The 16,567-nt window shown below is 45.4% G+C and overlaps 1 protein-coding gene across 1 annotated transcript in view; it reads left to right on the plus strand.

Moving 5' to 3' along the window:
- UBE2A (ubiquitin conjugating enzyme E2 A) overlaps positions 1–16,567 on the plus strand; it is a 253,198-nt gene that overhangs the window by 178,228 nt on the left and 58,403 nt on the right. The window contains exon 5 of the mRNA XM_085608056.1: positions 7,535–7,623. Within this exon, the coding sequence (XP_085464182.1) occupies positions 7,535–7,623 (89 nt within the window). The remainder of the gene's footprint in view (positions 1–7,534; positions 7,624–16,567) is intronic.

The following is a 16,567-nucleotide window of genomic DNA, read 5'->3' on the forward strand; positions in this document are numbered from 1 at the left end:
TTTGCCTGCTTCCAGACCCCTGGGATGCCAGAGCTTTGGTTGCCCTGGCAATTTTAGTCATTGGTCTGTGCTCCCCTGATCTGTTTCGGACTAGTGCTGCAGGGGAGTCCTTTTCGCTTCGCTGCTCGGTGCTGCTGTGCTGAGGGTAGCCAGGACACAGCTGAGCAAGAGTGAGGCGCTCTCGCTTTAATAATGGTGGCTCGCTGTATTCAACTTGTTTTAATTGATCACTCCATGCCGCCTGGTCCCGCCCTCCAAACCTTCCCAGCTCGGTCACTTCCTCGTAGTGTGCCAGCTGTGCTGAGGTTCCTCGGTCCCCACGCCCCCTACATGGCTCTTTATTTACCTTTCCAGCTTTATGGAATGGCATGTCCTGGCTGCAGGCGGTTTCCTAGTCCGGGTGAGGCTTCTTCAAGGAACATTCTTCCATATCAAACTCGTCCCGAACTACAGCTTCACAGCGTGCATACATCTTAAAGGCATATTTGCCTACAGAGCAACCCACTGTACACTCTTATGACTTCCAACAACAGCCAATATCAAGGAACATTAACACAAAAACAGCACTAAAAATATTACAATGCAAACAGATTGCTTGTTTATTGTATAGAGGGCAGTGGGATGCCCCTGCTGGTGATTAATCTGCTGCCTTCATCCCTTGTATTTCCTTTGGTATGACCTTATGAAACTTGAAACTATCGTCACGTGATACGTTCTTCTTAATCACAATTTGTAATGGATGTCACCTTCTGTGGATTGTATCGCGCTCCGATTCCCTTGGGCCATGTACGCGCATAATAAAACTTAAAAAAGAAATAAGGAAGGATAGGACATTACAGATAGGGACTCTAGAGCTATGCAGGGTATGTGTGACAGTCATGATACTTGATTTATACAGGGCATAGGCATAGCTCTGCAAAGGTAGAATGGGCCATGAAACAGACGTCACCGAGTGTTGACCGGGTTATATACAGGAGGGTAGTCTCACTCTGCGAGCAAAGTAAAAAGCTTCTTTTGACTGCGCAGAGCCAAATGGGCCCTAGAGTGCTTAAGTGCATATATGGGGGCATAGGCATTAACGTCTTACAATTAAGCCCCCAGGGCCCTTTTACTGCAATACGCCAGTTTCATGACCAACTTAAACGCCGTTCAGTAGCTTGGACTGACACTTGGCAGACACACGCATATCAAAGGGACAGTGCAATATGCCTAACTCTTCCCCTGTACAATTCGCCTTTCAATTCCAGAGGCCAAACATGACTGACTCAGGCACCAGTCCTACCGTCATCCTTAATGTACCTCTGTAATAGCTGGCTGTCTATGCGCCATCCCTGCTGTTTTTTTAGATTGATTCTTTCCCAAACCCATTGACTTCAAAAAACGACTCATATTGCACTACTGGACTTGCTTTCTATATGTCTTTGCTGTAACAACCAATAAAAACTTTTGAAAAAACAAAAAAAAAAAAAAAAAAACGCATGTTACTTATTTCTAGCCCTACTGGCTTGCATTGGCTAGCTGCAGTATATGGGAATGTTTTAATAATTTCAATTTGGGAATATACCTTTGCCAACAAGTAGGTATATGGATTAACGGTACAACAAATATATTTATCGATCTACGTATATTTATCGATCTACCTCTCGAGGGTTACCACGAGACACACCACATACATCACAATCCGTCTTGCAGTATGAGACATAAATGTTAAAAAAAAAAAACATATGATGTACTCGTGTCCAAATTGTTAAACTTTGTTTTGGACAAAAATTCTAGACCGCGTTACTAAACTGATGTAATTTGACGTGATAAAACCTGCTTTAGTTTGTTTTGTGTACCGTAATGTTAATGGTATACTAATTGAGCGCTGAGCTTGTGTGTGTGTGTGTGTGTGTGTGTGTGTGTGTGTGTGTGTGTGTGTGTGTGTGTGTGTGCGCAGCAGTAGAGGGAGATACTGCACCCCCCTCCTCCACCTTGAAAAATAGTGCACTTTTTAACACAACATTATGCTGCTGCACAAGGTGGTGATGCAGAACCCATTTGCCCTCAAGGACCCATGGCACCTACATCGTTACACTTCCTATTATACATTAATACATAATTGCACTTCAAGCCTCATAATTACAATCCACATATATCCACTCAGCTCCAAAACACATAATTACACTTCACAAAATTAAACTCAGCAATGTTCCCCATATTTACACTCCACATAATTACTCGCATTACCACACCACATAATTCCATACCGCACAACATCATTGCACTCCACTCCATAGCACATAATCACACTCCACAGAAATGTACTCCATACCATACAGCAACACTCCACACCATGCCACATAAATCTGCTCATCACAATTTCACTCAATGCCACACAATACAATTCAGCACAATTCAACTTCACACAATTCCATTCCCTGCCACAAAATTTCACTCGACCCATAATTCCACTGCATACCACATACATCCAACCCACACCACAGAATTCCACATCACGTCTCATAATTCAACAGCACACAATATAATTCCACTCAATACTTGCTACTTCCCTACACACAATACCAGATCAACCCACTACACTTAATACCACATAATTACTATCCACATAATTCCATTCCACAAGCATACACTCAACCAACATTTCTCATATTGGTTCACTTCACGTCTTTCAGCACAGTTTGTTTACCATAACTTTTCAAAAAAATCCAAATCGCAAACACACGCTCTCCTCCTTCTTTTGTGTCTTCTGCATGCACAAACGCAGCTTCCTAGTGCGCTAACTTCCTCTACCCTTCATTCTCTCTCTCTCACTCTTTCTTCTACTCGATCTAGTCTTCATTCACCACTTCATACACAACCTACCCATCCCTCTCAATCTTACTTTGTCTATTTTATACAGCTCCCACCCCAATCTATTCCCCATCCCACATAATTCCATTACATAAATACACTATACACCACACAATTCCACCCAACACAATTTCACAAATAACAATTCCAATTCAAACATAATTCCACTACATACATCCACTCCACGCCAAATAAAAAACAAAAGTAAAAGTAAAAAACAAGATCATTTACAATACCAATAGCTCAAACTCTCGCAAATGCGAGACCTATTGCATCGCAAATGCTTGTTTTAGTTTATTCTAACTTTGCATTGCTGTTTTGATATACCGGGGACTCCCAGATCGATGACGGGGAATGATTCAAGCATGTGAATCTATGAAAGATTCCAATACTGGAGAACTATAGTTAAAAATAAGTTACTTACTTGCTTAGACCAATTCTTTATTGGGGGAGGAGGAAAGCCGCTTAAAAAGTACTCCATTAAACATTTGGTGGCTCTTAAAAGATTTATCAATGAAATAGGTGAGTGGAAACAAAAAAGGGCAAAGCAGAGCCCAAAAAAGTTGCACAGTAGGTAAATGGAAAAATATAAATAACCTGGCAAATTATCCAAGCCAGTGCAATGGATTCTGAACACCTCATGCAGCCGAATCATTGACAGTTCGTATAACAAAGGTAAGAGAAAGTCAGTTTGTACGTACTACTCACCTGGTTCAAATCCACATTTCTACAACCCAAATTGGTATCAATTTTGGATTTCTGACAATGACTAAAACACCAGTGCACCAGAGTCACCCATCACCCAGACACACCAGCAGGGGCTCAACAACTCAGAAAGAAGAGTGGCAAAGTGAAAGCAGCTTGCAGCACAGTGATTTTTTTTTTCAAGCATTTAAAAGCTGAAAGGCCATGATTGTAGCTATGCAGACAAGTGATTGGTCTTTGATAGTGAAAAAGACTGGAACGTGAACTACATAACTAAGTTCATTACAGAAATGCAGTAGAATGTAAAAAGAAGGAACTTAACTACTAGAGTCAGTAGAAGGTTTAATGAAAGGTGAAGTAGGGACAGGAGTTGGAAGTGGATCCTACTATGAGCTGTTGGTGGTCCTATAGTGGTGTGAAGCTGGGTGCCTGTCTTATTTTAAAACTTTCAAACCTGTATCTTTCTTTTTAGAAACTGCCACTTAATCTTCCTGTGCTTAAACAACCAGACAGCTGAAAAGTAGACTAGACTTGGCCCTTAGCATGTTGTACATTCATGCATTAGCATTGGGTTCCAGAGCAATTGGCTAACTTGCTGGGGACTTCCTCTAACCAAAAAGAAAAAGAGAAACCAAATTCATGAGCCAAGTATTGCTTATAGTAATAACTGTTGCAGGGACGTCCTCTACCCGGACTAAAAGGAGAAAGCGTATTCATGAGCCAGATGTTGCATAAGTCCTGGCCCTAATGCCATTCAAAGCGATGTGTACTTAACAGCAAACTAGAGTCTGTAGTCTATATCTGTGGAATAGGGGGCCATTTAAATAATTTCCTTCCATCAAAATAATTTGTTGTTACACTACAGGTTTTAACCTCTTCTGTGCCCATGACGAGATAGTCTCGTCATGGGCACAGCGCAACCGTGGTCCATGACGAGACTATCTCGTCATGAACCCCACCCACTAATGTAACGCCCGGCACAGGAGGGGGAAAGGGCGTGGCACTGAAGGGGTTAAAATGCTTGTGTGTTATAGCCTGATGCCTCTCTGCTGCTCATATCTTCGTGTTTACATATTGGACTAAAATGTCTTTGTACCTTTTAAGGTCTCGCCTGGCGTGGGCTGCGCACATGCGCTGTCTCGCTGGCGAGATTTAACGTTTTGTGGAATTTTCTGTAAAGGGCTTTAAGCCCCGCCCCTCTTTTCCATTGGCTGGCGTCACCGTTTATGCTAAACGGTGGCCAGCCATTGGAAAAGAGCTGTTCATGACGTATACTTTTCCCTTTTTCTGCCGTCCCACTTGGATGGCCTTGCCTGCTTTCCTTCTGAAGTAAAAGCTTTCTTATCTTTATGGGGCCAAACACATGGCCACGTAAAGATAAGAAACCTTTTACTTCAGAAGGAAAGCAGGCGAGGCCATCCAAGTGGGACGGCAGAAAAAGGGAAAAGTATACGTCATGGCGAGCACTTGTTGTCAGATCCTGGAGAGCGAGGCAGAGAGCGAGTAGCCAACAAACGAAAAGAGACTTGCTTGGACCTGGACGAGGGGACAGAACCGGCTTCTTCCCCCAGCCAAATCCCATCCTAATACTCGATCCTGTCTGAAGCAACCAAAACATTCCATTGCCGTGCATTTTTATGCAGCACGAGTTGCGCGATCTTCCCCGTGCACAGCAGACTTTTGCCCTGGAAAGAGCGTGCAGTCAGGGCGGCGCTGCTGGCAGTTTGTCCATGAAAAGCCTGGGAGAACCTTGTTAGCACATCCAACCCTTGTTTTCAGATAGATTGGGGCTGGTATTTTGGGCTACTTTTGGTAGGCCCAGGCTTGTTCCGGGCTTCTTTTCAATGTGAATTGGGCTTGTTTTAAATGTTAGGTTTTCTCCTTCCTTCAGTGGGCGGGTTTGGGGCTTATCGATAAAGGACTTCGTTGAATTTATACCTATCCACTGTGCCCGCGCCAGGGTATAATGGAGGCCTGACCCTGGCGACCAATGCGAACGGCCTGGTGCCGGTAAGTAAAATCCTTCCCATCTCTATCCCAAAACACTGCTTTAGTGTTTGAATGACTCCATTCCTGAAGCATCTCAGTTGGTACTGTTCACCGCCTTGAACCACCCGGCTTGACTTGCACCCTGTGACGTGTACACGCGGTTGCTTTTTCTTCCCCGCCTACATCAGTTTTCCCTGCGACTCCCGCGGCCCAACTTGGGTCTCCCTTTAATTCTGAATCGCTGCAGCGAGTGACACTTGTGTATTTTGTGCTCTGGAAAGCACGCACGGGTTTGCGGTGCCGTCGGGAGCGTTACTCGCATAGTAGAGGGTAACAAATTGCCTTTTTGCTGGCATGTTTGCGGGGGCAGAGCAAAGTCTTTACGCTGTTTAACGGGATGAAAACAGCATTAAAAATGCAATAGGTCTCACCTTTTATTAAGTTAAAGCCATTTGCTTTGCTGCATAATACCATTAGCAAAGCAAATGGCTTTAACTTAATCAAAGGCGAGACCTATTGCATTTTTAATGCTTGTTAGTTAATGGGAGTGTTTCCGGTTTTAAAGCTTATCTTTGAAATATGTGCATTCATCCCGCTAGAGGTTGAAGTACTTTTATTTTGTAGATGTATTTTGCTCTACTCTTAGCTCAATATGTTTTCTTGGAAGTTATACTCTCTCCTCCAAATCATGTTTTGGGCTCTCTCCCTTCCAGTGGGGGCAATACTGTACTGACTACAGATTCACTAACAGAGAGACTGTTGGTAAACACACAATTTATTTAATAGACACTTTTCTTCCAAGAGACCATTATTTCTCAGACCCATGTCCTTTAACAGTTATTTGTTGTTGTACCTGGGCTAAGGTATCTTAGTTGGAGTTCCAGTAACTTTAATTCTTCACAAAGTCTGCAAGCTGAATGTGGCACAAAATGCCTGACAAGGTTGCTATTTTCAGAAAAGAAACAAACAGCCCTGCATTTTTTATCTGGTTTTCTATTTTGTGTCCACAATACTGTAGTGCATGTACCTTAGGTTTTCTTTTTACCATGGGTAAAAGTCTTGCCTTGCAAATGACTGTGTTGGTATGTAAAATACTATGTTCTTTGATGGAGTGCCAAAAAGGCACTGAAAGCTGTCAGTTCGTTGCTATAAAATTGAGAAAGTCCACTGGCACTGCTCTTTTTAGGTCTGTCCTTGGCTAGGACCTTTTCATGTTAAAGAAATTATATATAATGCGCTTGCTTATAGGGGGCTTTCAGCAAGTCCTCCTTACCCATTGATCTGCTATTGTGCTATTTTCATCTGCCCACTACAGAGTGGGGCAGTGGGTCAGCCCACTTCAGCCATTAGCTACCTTCGCTGAGGGATGTCATTTTGCTCTTTCACAAAGAGCGCATCCACACCAAGTAGTTCCCATCCAAACTAGGGAACACTTCAGTAAAGTGTGTTTTGTGAGCCCTAAAAATTTTTGCTTTTATCCAATTTAGATCACATCAGCAAAATAAACATTGACTAAACCAATAGGCTGGCAGCCGATTTAAGCCCTGATGGCGTAGCCAATGCTTGTTTCTCTTTGAGGTTGCATGCACATGGAAACAATTGCGTTTTAATTTTATTGGTTTTTTAAAATTTATTTTGTAAAGAAAAACATTTTTTTCTGACAGCAGAGTTGTTACTTGAGTCTTTTAGATCCTACTCTTTAAATTCATTGGGTTTTTTTATTAAGTGCTGCGGGGACACTCCCTTGGGCGGGCACTCCCTTGGGCGGGACACTCCCTTGGGCGGGACACTCCCTTGGGCGGGTCTATTCAACGCATATGAATTTAATGGTGAAACTCTTGCAACTTTTTCAATCTTGTGATTATTATATAATTACTGTTTTTAATGTTAGTGTTCCCCACTATTCAAACTTGTCAAGGGTTGTGAGTTGCTTTATATATGTTTTTCAACCATTGTTAAAAAGTAAAAAATTTTGTTATGTTTCTAGTCTATGCTGATGGCAGTATATGTTTGGATATTCTTCAGAACCGTTGGAGTCCCACCTATGATGTGTCCTCAATTTTAACATCCATACAGGTATGCACTGTATAACGGAGCCTGTTTTCTAATGAACCATTGTAAATGTACTGTGTAACTATTTAAAGGGCCATTCAGGGTAGAAAGATAAACAGATCCGGTAATACCATTACCGGATCTAATTCCACAAGATATCACCCAACTATAGACATTCTAGAAGTTGCTTTGTAAGATGTCTGCTTTGATTTTTAGATTCACTGGATGGCCCCTTTAAAGCAATTCTGTAAATATAACCCATTGTTCTCAGTTGAGATTTAGTTCCTACAAACATTTTATTCTGCTCTGTTACGTTTTCTGTTCTTGATTTAATTCTGTAACCAATTTAAAAGCAGCTGGCATGTGACTGGTCTGGTGAGAGCCATTAGTATGAATATAAAGCATTGAAAGCAGATTAGGAAGTGTCTGCTACCTATGTGCCAGCTACATGTGGGTTCGTTGTGGGAGGAGAAAAGATCAGAAACAAAGTGCTACGTTAAATTTTGGGGAAGTAGGATCAAGGTTTGTATTTTCTTATATGCTTCTCACTGTTATACTAAGTTTACAATAAATGGAAAAAACTCTTTAGTGGCAATGGAAACCAGTATCTGGTGGAGAGCGTGGATGAGACATTACAAGGCATTACAGCACTAACAATAAAGTCCATTAGGATTTAGGTACTGTTGATGATCTCTTCTGTATAAAACAATGAAAGCTTGTGGAGATGAAAAACCTATTTAAAGAAACCTGTGGAATTAATGTGAATTCATACTGTAGAAATAATTTCCATTTATTCAGTTCGAAATCTCAGCCATCACGTTGGAAAGTATTCTGTATAGACTTTTCAAGAAGAAATCTAAGTGCTCTTTGGCATTCTTACAATGTTGGTGTCCGTTTTGTTTAGTGACTGAAAGGTTCAAGGGGTCCAACATCTATAATTTATCCTGCTCTAATATTTGAGTGTTATTTCTCTGACTCCGTTTGGAAAAAAAAACTTCCGGAACTCCTTGCCAATCCCAACGTCCATAGTTGCCCTTGACCTCAAATGTCCTAGTGTTAGGCTTGTGCTGAAGAATGTGCTGTAGACGTCCCTACTGTCCCAAATGTCAGTTGGTACCTCTACACAGATAATGAGCTCAACATTCCGTCACACTGGACTAAGAAGAAATATGAAGGGTAGCAGTTAGAAAAAACTGAATAGCTGATATAGACAGAGAAAATAGATCAACAACAAATGTAGTAAAAAAGAAAATGACAAAATAGCAGCTTTAAAAAAATGTTTAGTTTTCACCAATACTGCCTCAGTGCTTAGAACATATCAAGCCATACGAATGTACCAGTTGTATTGAAATCCTACTAGTAGGGTAGGACAGGAAGGTACCTCACACACAAACCTAACCTCTAGCAGAGAAAGATCTTTCTTTCTTTGCATCATACATTTCCAGGTGTCACCTTATAGAGGTAGAGTATCATTAAGTGGCAGAAGGTGAGTAACCATAAAGCCGGCAAGATTGCCCCATGACTAAGTACTTAATAGCACAGATGTCAGAAAATGCACACTATTGTCGTACTATTTTACAGTAGCGAGCGGTTACCCAGCCTCTTAATCTAAAGTGCAAACTAGGACATTCCGGTATGCATGAAAGAGTGGAGTGCCCTTGATGTTCTACGTGAGTTCTCTCTAAACAAGTGCCCCTTTCTTGTTTCAGTCATGTTGATACAGCATAATCTGGCAGGAGTTGTTGAGAATAGGTGTAAATTGGTGCACTCACTATGTTCATACAGAACATGAGGCGTGTGAAGGAAGTTGGTTCCACTTGAGTGTGAAAAGACATAGCTTGTTGCTGTGTGTATATGTGTGTGTGTGTGTAATTATACATGTATGTCACTGGTAATGGACAAAGGTTAAAATAACGTTATAGTTGGGTGAAATGTTCAGTAACAACGTCATTTTTAAACTCTAAAAACCACAGAAATGCACCAGTTCTAGTTCTCAAGTATTTTTTTCTGTGAATTTCTAGTTTTGTTTTTTAAACGGGAACTAATATTTTATTCCCATATGTATGTCGAAACGTTCGCCATGCACAACTGAAGTTCAGGCCATGTATGTGCAGTGGGGGCTTGTCTACAAGGCCTGGCCTGTGGCCAGCCCATCAAGACAGCCAACCCCACATTGCACAGGGCCTTCGGTCATGCACTGCATGAGGTTGGCCACAGGGCCCTGCACCCAAACCAGCATATGCAGCCTACCCCGCCAAAAGGCTGCAAAACCCTTGTGGCCCAAAGCATTCAGCTGTGCGTGACAGGAGGTTTGGCATGGCCTGGCTTGATGCCAGGCCCTGTGGCCAACCCCTGCAGTCAGCCAACTCCATGCACAGCATAGGAATGAGCCCTGGAGTAGTCCTCTCCCAGGGCCAAAAACAATCGAACCGGTTAGGAGGCATGCGGCGCCCCTCCCCAAGACTTACTTCATGGCCCTATGTATTCTAAAGGGGAGAGGGCCAGGTGAAACCCCCACCCCTTCTCAAGGCTTAGTCGGCAAACACAAGTTTCCCAGGCCACACCAGTGCGGGCAGGGAAACAGCTCTGTCTGGGGGTAGGCTCCTTGAAACACAGCAAGTGAGCCGGCCCCAGGGGATGGCGTCCCTGGTGCCATTAATGACTCGAGGAGGGGCCCCTTTTGTTACAAGTAGCAGCCTCAGGGTATGGTCTTTAGGCCTTTTAAAGGCTCGTGAGGGGGGGCAGTGCAACCCCACCTCAAAAAACAATACATAGGGGCTGGGGTGCCCAAAGCCGAAAGCAGCCTGGGGAGGAGCTCCCTCCTCCCATTACAAATTACTTCAGGCCCTGGGAGATGGGGTCCCTGGGGCTAAAAGTGGCCTAGGGAGGGTGGTCATGCGCCCCCTCCTCAAAAAATCCACCGTCCTTCCAACTTCCAGATTAAGGTGGTGGTAGTTTATTGGATCTCCGTTTGAGATCTGTTGGCTCTGCGGATGCTCCGCGGCATGATACAGACACATTGTTTTAACCTTAATTTCTCATAAAGGACTGGGACATATTTACACCAAAACAAAAAGCACTCTTTCTGGATTAAGATAGAGCTTTCTGCCAACTTTTGTGGCTCCTGTCCACCTCCCCTCGGAGCACTGGGGACCGCCATCTCCCCGGGGCTTAAATATTATTGGGGGGGGGGGGGGGGGGGGGGCAGCGCATCCTCCCTCCTGGAGCCGTAATGGCCAGCTCCAGTAATTTCCCTGTGTGCCCACCCCTGGGACATTGCGGTTTGCTATGGCTTGGTGGGAGCACTGCTCCCGCCAAGCAATAGCAAACTGCTTCGCTTCATGTAAGCAAGAGCATGAAAAATGCGCTCACTTCCATGAAGCGGAACAGAATTGCTTTTGGACAGAGGGAGCTGCATGTTTACATCTCCCTATGCCCAAAAGCAATGACCTCCCCCGCAGGAGACTGGTCCCCAAGGATGTGGCCAAGCTGCTGGGGGATGGAGTCGGGATGGGGTCACCAGGGACAAAATAGGGCGGTGCAGCCCCCCTCCCTTAAAATAAAGTGGCCATGTTTTCATAAATAAATGGCCAAACCCCTGGGGATGGGGTCCCGGGGCCAAATATGGCCTGAGGAATGATGTCCTTGGGGGGCCAACTACCCCTCCGGTTACCTTGAGTAAGTCCCACACAGTGGGATTGCTAAGAGGTCTTCGGAGGCCACGCCCCTCTTTCTGCACCACTCTGTATACATGCCCCCTGGTGCACTACTGGTTGGTGGATGAAGCCCACTCTACTCCTGAGGGACCTTGGGGGCAAGGAAGCCCTCCTGGTACCTCCTGTAAGTCCTACGCAACGTACTTCCCGAGCGCTTGTTGGAGGCCAAGCCCCCTTTCTCCACCCTTCTGCAAACGCAACTGCTAGTTTAACAAAATTACTGAATAAAGCCCAGGTTTCAGGGACGTTATAGTTAGAAATTAGCATTTAAAAACCCTTACAAATTCACTGAAAAAACACAGGTTTTAGGGGCTTTATAGTTACTGAAAGGGACGTTCTAGTTAGGCTGACATTCTCTTCCAGGGGATCCTCATCAATAGTCATAAGCACTGAATATTCCCGCCCATGTGCGGGGACCCCGGAAATAATAAAATTATATATGTAAAAAGCATACATATACACAGCTCTGTATATGTATAAACATATATCATTTTTTCCAAGCAAATGCAGCTCCCATAAAAGGCTAGGCAATGTAACTATACACATCCAATAACACATATATATATATATATAATATATATATATATATATATATATATATATATATATATATATATATATATATATATATATATATATATATATATATAGGTATAACAATACACCTAAATCTCTTTTTTTTTTTTTTTTTTTTTTTTTTTTTTTTTAATGAGGTAAACACTCATGAGAAAGCAAAAAATAAAGAGAACAAACTGTGGAAAAACACAGATGTACAACACATTGCCAGCCTGCAGGCTGCATTGCAATATAATACCATAGAGACTAAAAAGCCCTGTACAGGTAAAAACTGGCACCGTGCCTTTAAGGCAGCCCTGACTTCCATATCCCATCATGCCTCAGGGGTGACAGTTAGGTCAGTTCTTTCCGGCTCCTTCAGTCAGGACCCTGGAATTCAGCTCTCTTCTTTTTTTGACTCTTTAGTCAAGAATTATTACTACTTTAAGATTTTTTGGGCTTCTTCTTAGAACTTCTTTGAGGAAGTCTGTATCCTGTGTTTTTCTGACTGACTTTTTTGCTATTTTGTCAGAAAAATGCCTTCTTTATTTGTTCCATGTCCATCTTGTGGAAAAAAGAAGGCGGCTTCAGACACACATGAGGTGTGTATTATCTGTCTGCCGGACTCTCACTCTCCAGCAACTTGCCATCATTGTGAAGACCTTTCCAAAAGGACTTTAAAGGAGAGGGAGAGGATTAGGCTGTATGGCCTAGCAGAACGGTCGACGTCGAAGCAGTTGGTCCCTGTTTGCTCCCCATCGACGTCGGGCTCGGCGTCGAAGACTCCAGCGGCGGGATCGTCGCTGAGAGGTGAGGAGTCAAGGGGAAGTCATGCTGCAAAGAGAAAATCGTCGTCGACTTTAGATTCAGCGTCGAAGCGGATGCGTTCGACGGCGTCTAAAAGCTCGGCGTCGAGGACTCGGCGCCATAGTTCAACGTCGAAAAAGCATCTGTCGACGTCAAGAGAAGATCGATCGACATCTGCACAGAGATATCGTTCGTCGTCGAAAGAAAGACATCGTTCGACGTCGAGGTCGGCGAGACATCATTCGACGTCGCAAGAAGTACGTAGACGATCTCCACAGTCGACGTCGAGACCAAAATCGCCGTCAAGATCAAGATCGCCGTCGAGGAAACATCGTTCGACGGCGAAGAGGCTTTCGACGTCGTCGGAGCATTCGACGTCGAGACAGAAGTCTCCGTCAGGAGTGACGTCGAGGCAGACGCCTCCGTCAGGGCCGACGTCGAGGCAGACGCCTCCGTCGGAGACGACGTCGAGGCAGAGGCCTCCGTCGGAGACGACGTCGAGGCAGAGGCCTCCGTCGGAGACGACGTCGAGGCAGAGGCCTCCGTCGGAGTCGACGTCGAGGCAGAGGCCTCCGTCGGAGTCGACGTCGAGGCAGAGGCCTCCGTCGGAGTCGACGTCGAGGCAGAGGCCTCCGTCGGAGTCGACGTCGAGGCAGGTGCCTCCGTCCTCACAGGTCTCCAAAGCTTTGGTGAGGTACATGAAGCCTCCGTCGAAGATAATCTCGACGTCGAGACAAGAAGCTCGGAGCCTCGAAGATTCGAGTCAAAGATCTCCGGTGATAGGCCTATCACCGTCGAGGCAGCCCTCTGTTGAGGGTATGCAGGAGGTGTCACATATTCGCCTCACGATTCGACCAGTCTCAAGGCGGAAATCTCCTCATAGACTGATATATACGACTCCTGAATCACCGCGTCTCATATCTATCTCGCCTTCAGGATCAGAGGGCTCAGGTTCAAGATCAGAATCACCAGAGCTTGTGCATCAATCTCCAGTACCTGCAAGAGAAAGTTCGCAGGAGGAGGACAATGCTGTACCTCAAAGTCCCGTAAGGGAGATGCCTCAGGACCCTGCTATGCCAGACGCAATAAAGGCATCGCTAACCAGAATAAGGGGCGTGGTATTCCCAGCGACACCGATCAGACCAAGATCTCGAGAAAGAGAATCCCGAAGTCACTCTCGAGCACCAAGAAGGCGATCCAGGTCTCCCTCCCGCAGAAGAGAGTCGACCAGATCAGAGAGAAGGCGCCGTAGGACCCCTTCTACCTCCCCTTCTTCCAGATCATCCAAAAGGGATTATTCACCGACACTCTCGGAGACGCCACCCTCTCGGGTATCTCCGGTAGATGATATTTCTACGTTTCAAGAAGTGTTGTGTAGAGGAGCTACAAAATTAAATATCCCTATGCCGGTTCAGGAGACCACTTCATCCATAATTTTTGAAACTCTTCATGAACGCACAGTGTCACGCCCTTTATTGCCGTTAGTCCCCGGTTTGCTACAACCGGTAATGGATATCTTTCTCACACCAGCAACCACCAAAACGGCGCCGGCGAGAATTCTAAAAAAGTACCGTCCAGCTCCGGAGGATCCTCTATTCCTTAAATCGGATCCTCCACCGGACTCTGTCATCACCGCCGCTGCCAGGAAGACACATGCAGTAGCGGGATCTTCAACGGTACCACCAGATAAGGACAGTAAAACACAAGACTCCTGGGGGAGGAAAGTTTGCGGCTCAGCATCCTCAAGCCTTAAGGTGGCGAGTGCCTCGGCTCTTCTGGGGCGCTATGATAGGTCATTATGGGACTCTCTGCAGAGGTTCATTGACAAAGTTCCATCAGAGGACAGACGGGACTTTGAAGAGATTTTGCATGAGGGGAGTCTGGTTTCTAACCAGATCATAAGTGCAGCGGCAGACGGGGCAACACTGGCAGCGCATGAATATGCACATGGAGTCACAGCCAGAAGATCATCCTGGCTTAGATTGACGGCCTTGAAACCGGAAGCGCAGGCAAGAATTTTAAATCTGCCTTTCTCCGGTAGTTCTCTTTTTCGGTCCCATGCAGACGAAGAAATGGCCCGTATGAAAGCAGAGCTGGAGACCATGAAAGCTGTCGGCCTTGATAAGAGAAAAGAGTTTCGACGCCGCAAGGGAAATGACAGGCGCAGTTACCAACAGAGGGTTCAAACCCCTCATTGGCAAAAGAACCAGGACCAGCAAGGTCAAAAGAAACAGCAATACCAGTCCCGCAAGCCATCCAGGGGACGAGGTAACAACAGGCAGTCTAATGCTGGAAACAAAGCTCCGGGGAAGCAATGAGAAGCCGCTTCCTCCGATGCTGTCCACCGCTCCGGTGGGAGGAAGTGTTGCACATCATCTTCCAGAGTGGCAATCCATCACAAAGGACAAGTGGGTACTGAATATACTGCGTCATGGGTACTCGCTTCGTTTCAAAAGTCACCCCCCATCGATTCCTCCTGTCAATTCATCCCAGCATCTAAAGCAGCTCAGAGAAGAGGTAGCGACGCTACTACTCAAATCTGCAATAGAGAAAGTGCCCATAAACCAGAGAGGAAAGGGAGTTTACTCCAGATACTTTCTCATCCAAAAGAGGAGTGTGAAGGTAGAGTTCAGACCCATTTTAGACCTACGGATACTGAACAAGCACATAAGAAAGGAAAAATTTCGCATGCTGGCGCTCCACCAAATATATCCTCTTCTCCGGATGGGCGATTGGATGTGTTCACTGGACCTTCAGGATGCATATTTCCATATTCCCATCCTAAGGAATCATCGAAAAGTTCTCAGGTTTGTGGTAGGCAACTCTCACTATCAGTTCAAAGTCCTCCCTTTTGGCCTGAAGTCAGCTCCTCGAGTATTCACAAAATGCGTGGCAGTAGTAGCGGCTGCTCTGAGACGCGCAGGAGTCTTCGTCTATCCCTACCTAGACGACTGGCTAATAAAGGGCTCATCACCACAGAATGTGCGGTCACAGCTGTCGCTATGCCTGAACTTATGTCGCAAGTTGGGTCTCAGAGTGAATGTCAAAGTCAAATTTTTCACCAACGCAGAGGATCCACTACCTGGGTGCAACTATAGACTCCGTAGTAGGAAAAGTGTTTCCTTCGGAGGAAAGACAGTCATCCATTATGCTAAAAGGCAGACAGATCATAACCAGCAATCTGTCGTCGGCAAGGCGAATCTCATCTCTGCTAGGGGCCATGGCATCCTGCATCTTCCTAGTGCCCAATGCCAGGCTAAGGATGCGTCCTCTCCAGCAAGATCTCGAGGACAAATGGGATCAAAGGAACTCCCTGTGGGAAGAAAAGGTTTGCCTCTCCTCTGCAGCCAAACAGTCAAGTGGTGGCTGAAGCCAAGGAATCTACAAGTGGGGATCCCCTTCCATCAAGAGCCCCCAATTCAGACCTTAATCACCAACGCATCCCTTCAGGGATGGGGTGCGCATTTTGGGACTCTGCAAACTCAGGGACGGTGGTCCAGCAGCGAGCAGTTGTACCACATCAACATGCTGGAGCTCAGGGCAGTCCACCTAGCCCTCAAAGCGTTCCTGCCTGCGATCACGACGAGTACCATTCTAGTACAGACGGACAATACCACCACAATGTACTACCTGAACAAGCAAGGGGGTACTCGATCCAGAACGCTCTCGCTGGAAGCTCAGTCCCTGTGGCACTGGATCCTAGCAAGGAACATCTCATTGAAAGCGGTGCACCTACCAGGAGAACTCAACGTGCAAGCAGACTTGCTCAGTCGGCATTTTCAAGAACCAGAGGACTGGGTGATCAACGACGAGGTGTTAGAAGACATCTTCGAGGAATGGGGGCGCCCGCAAGTGGACCTCTTCGCGGACGAGCAAAACACAAAATGCCG

The sequence above is a fragment of the Triturus cristatus genome, chromosome 5_2 (assembly GCF_964204655.1).
Source record: "Triturus cristatus chromosome 5_2, aTriCri1.1, whole genome shotgun sequence".
Classification (NCBI taxonomy): domain Eukaryota; kingdom Metazoa; phylum Chordata; class Amphibia; order Caudata; family Salamandridae; genus Triturus; species Triturus cristatus.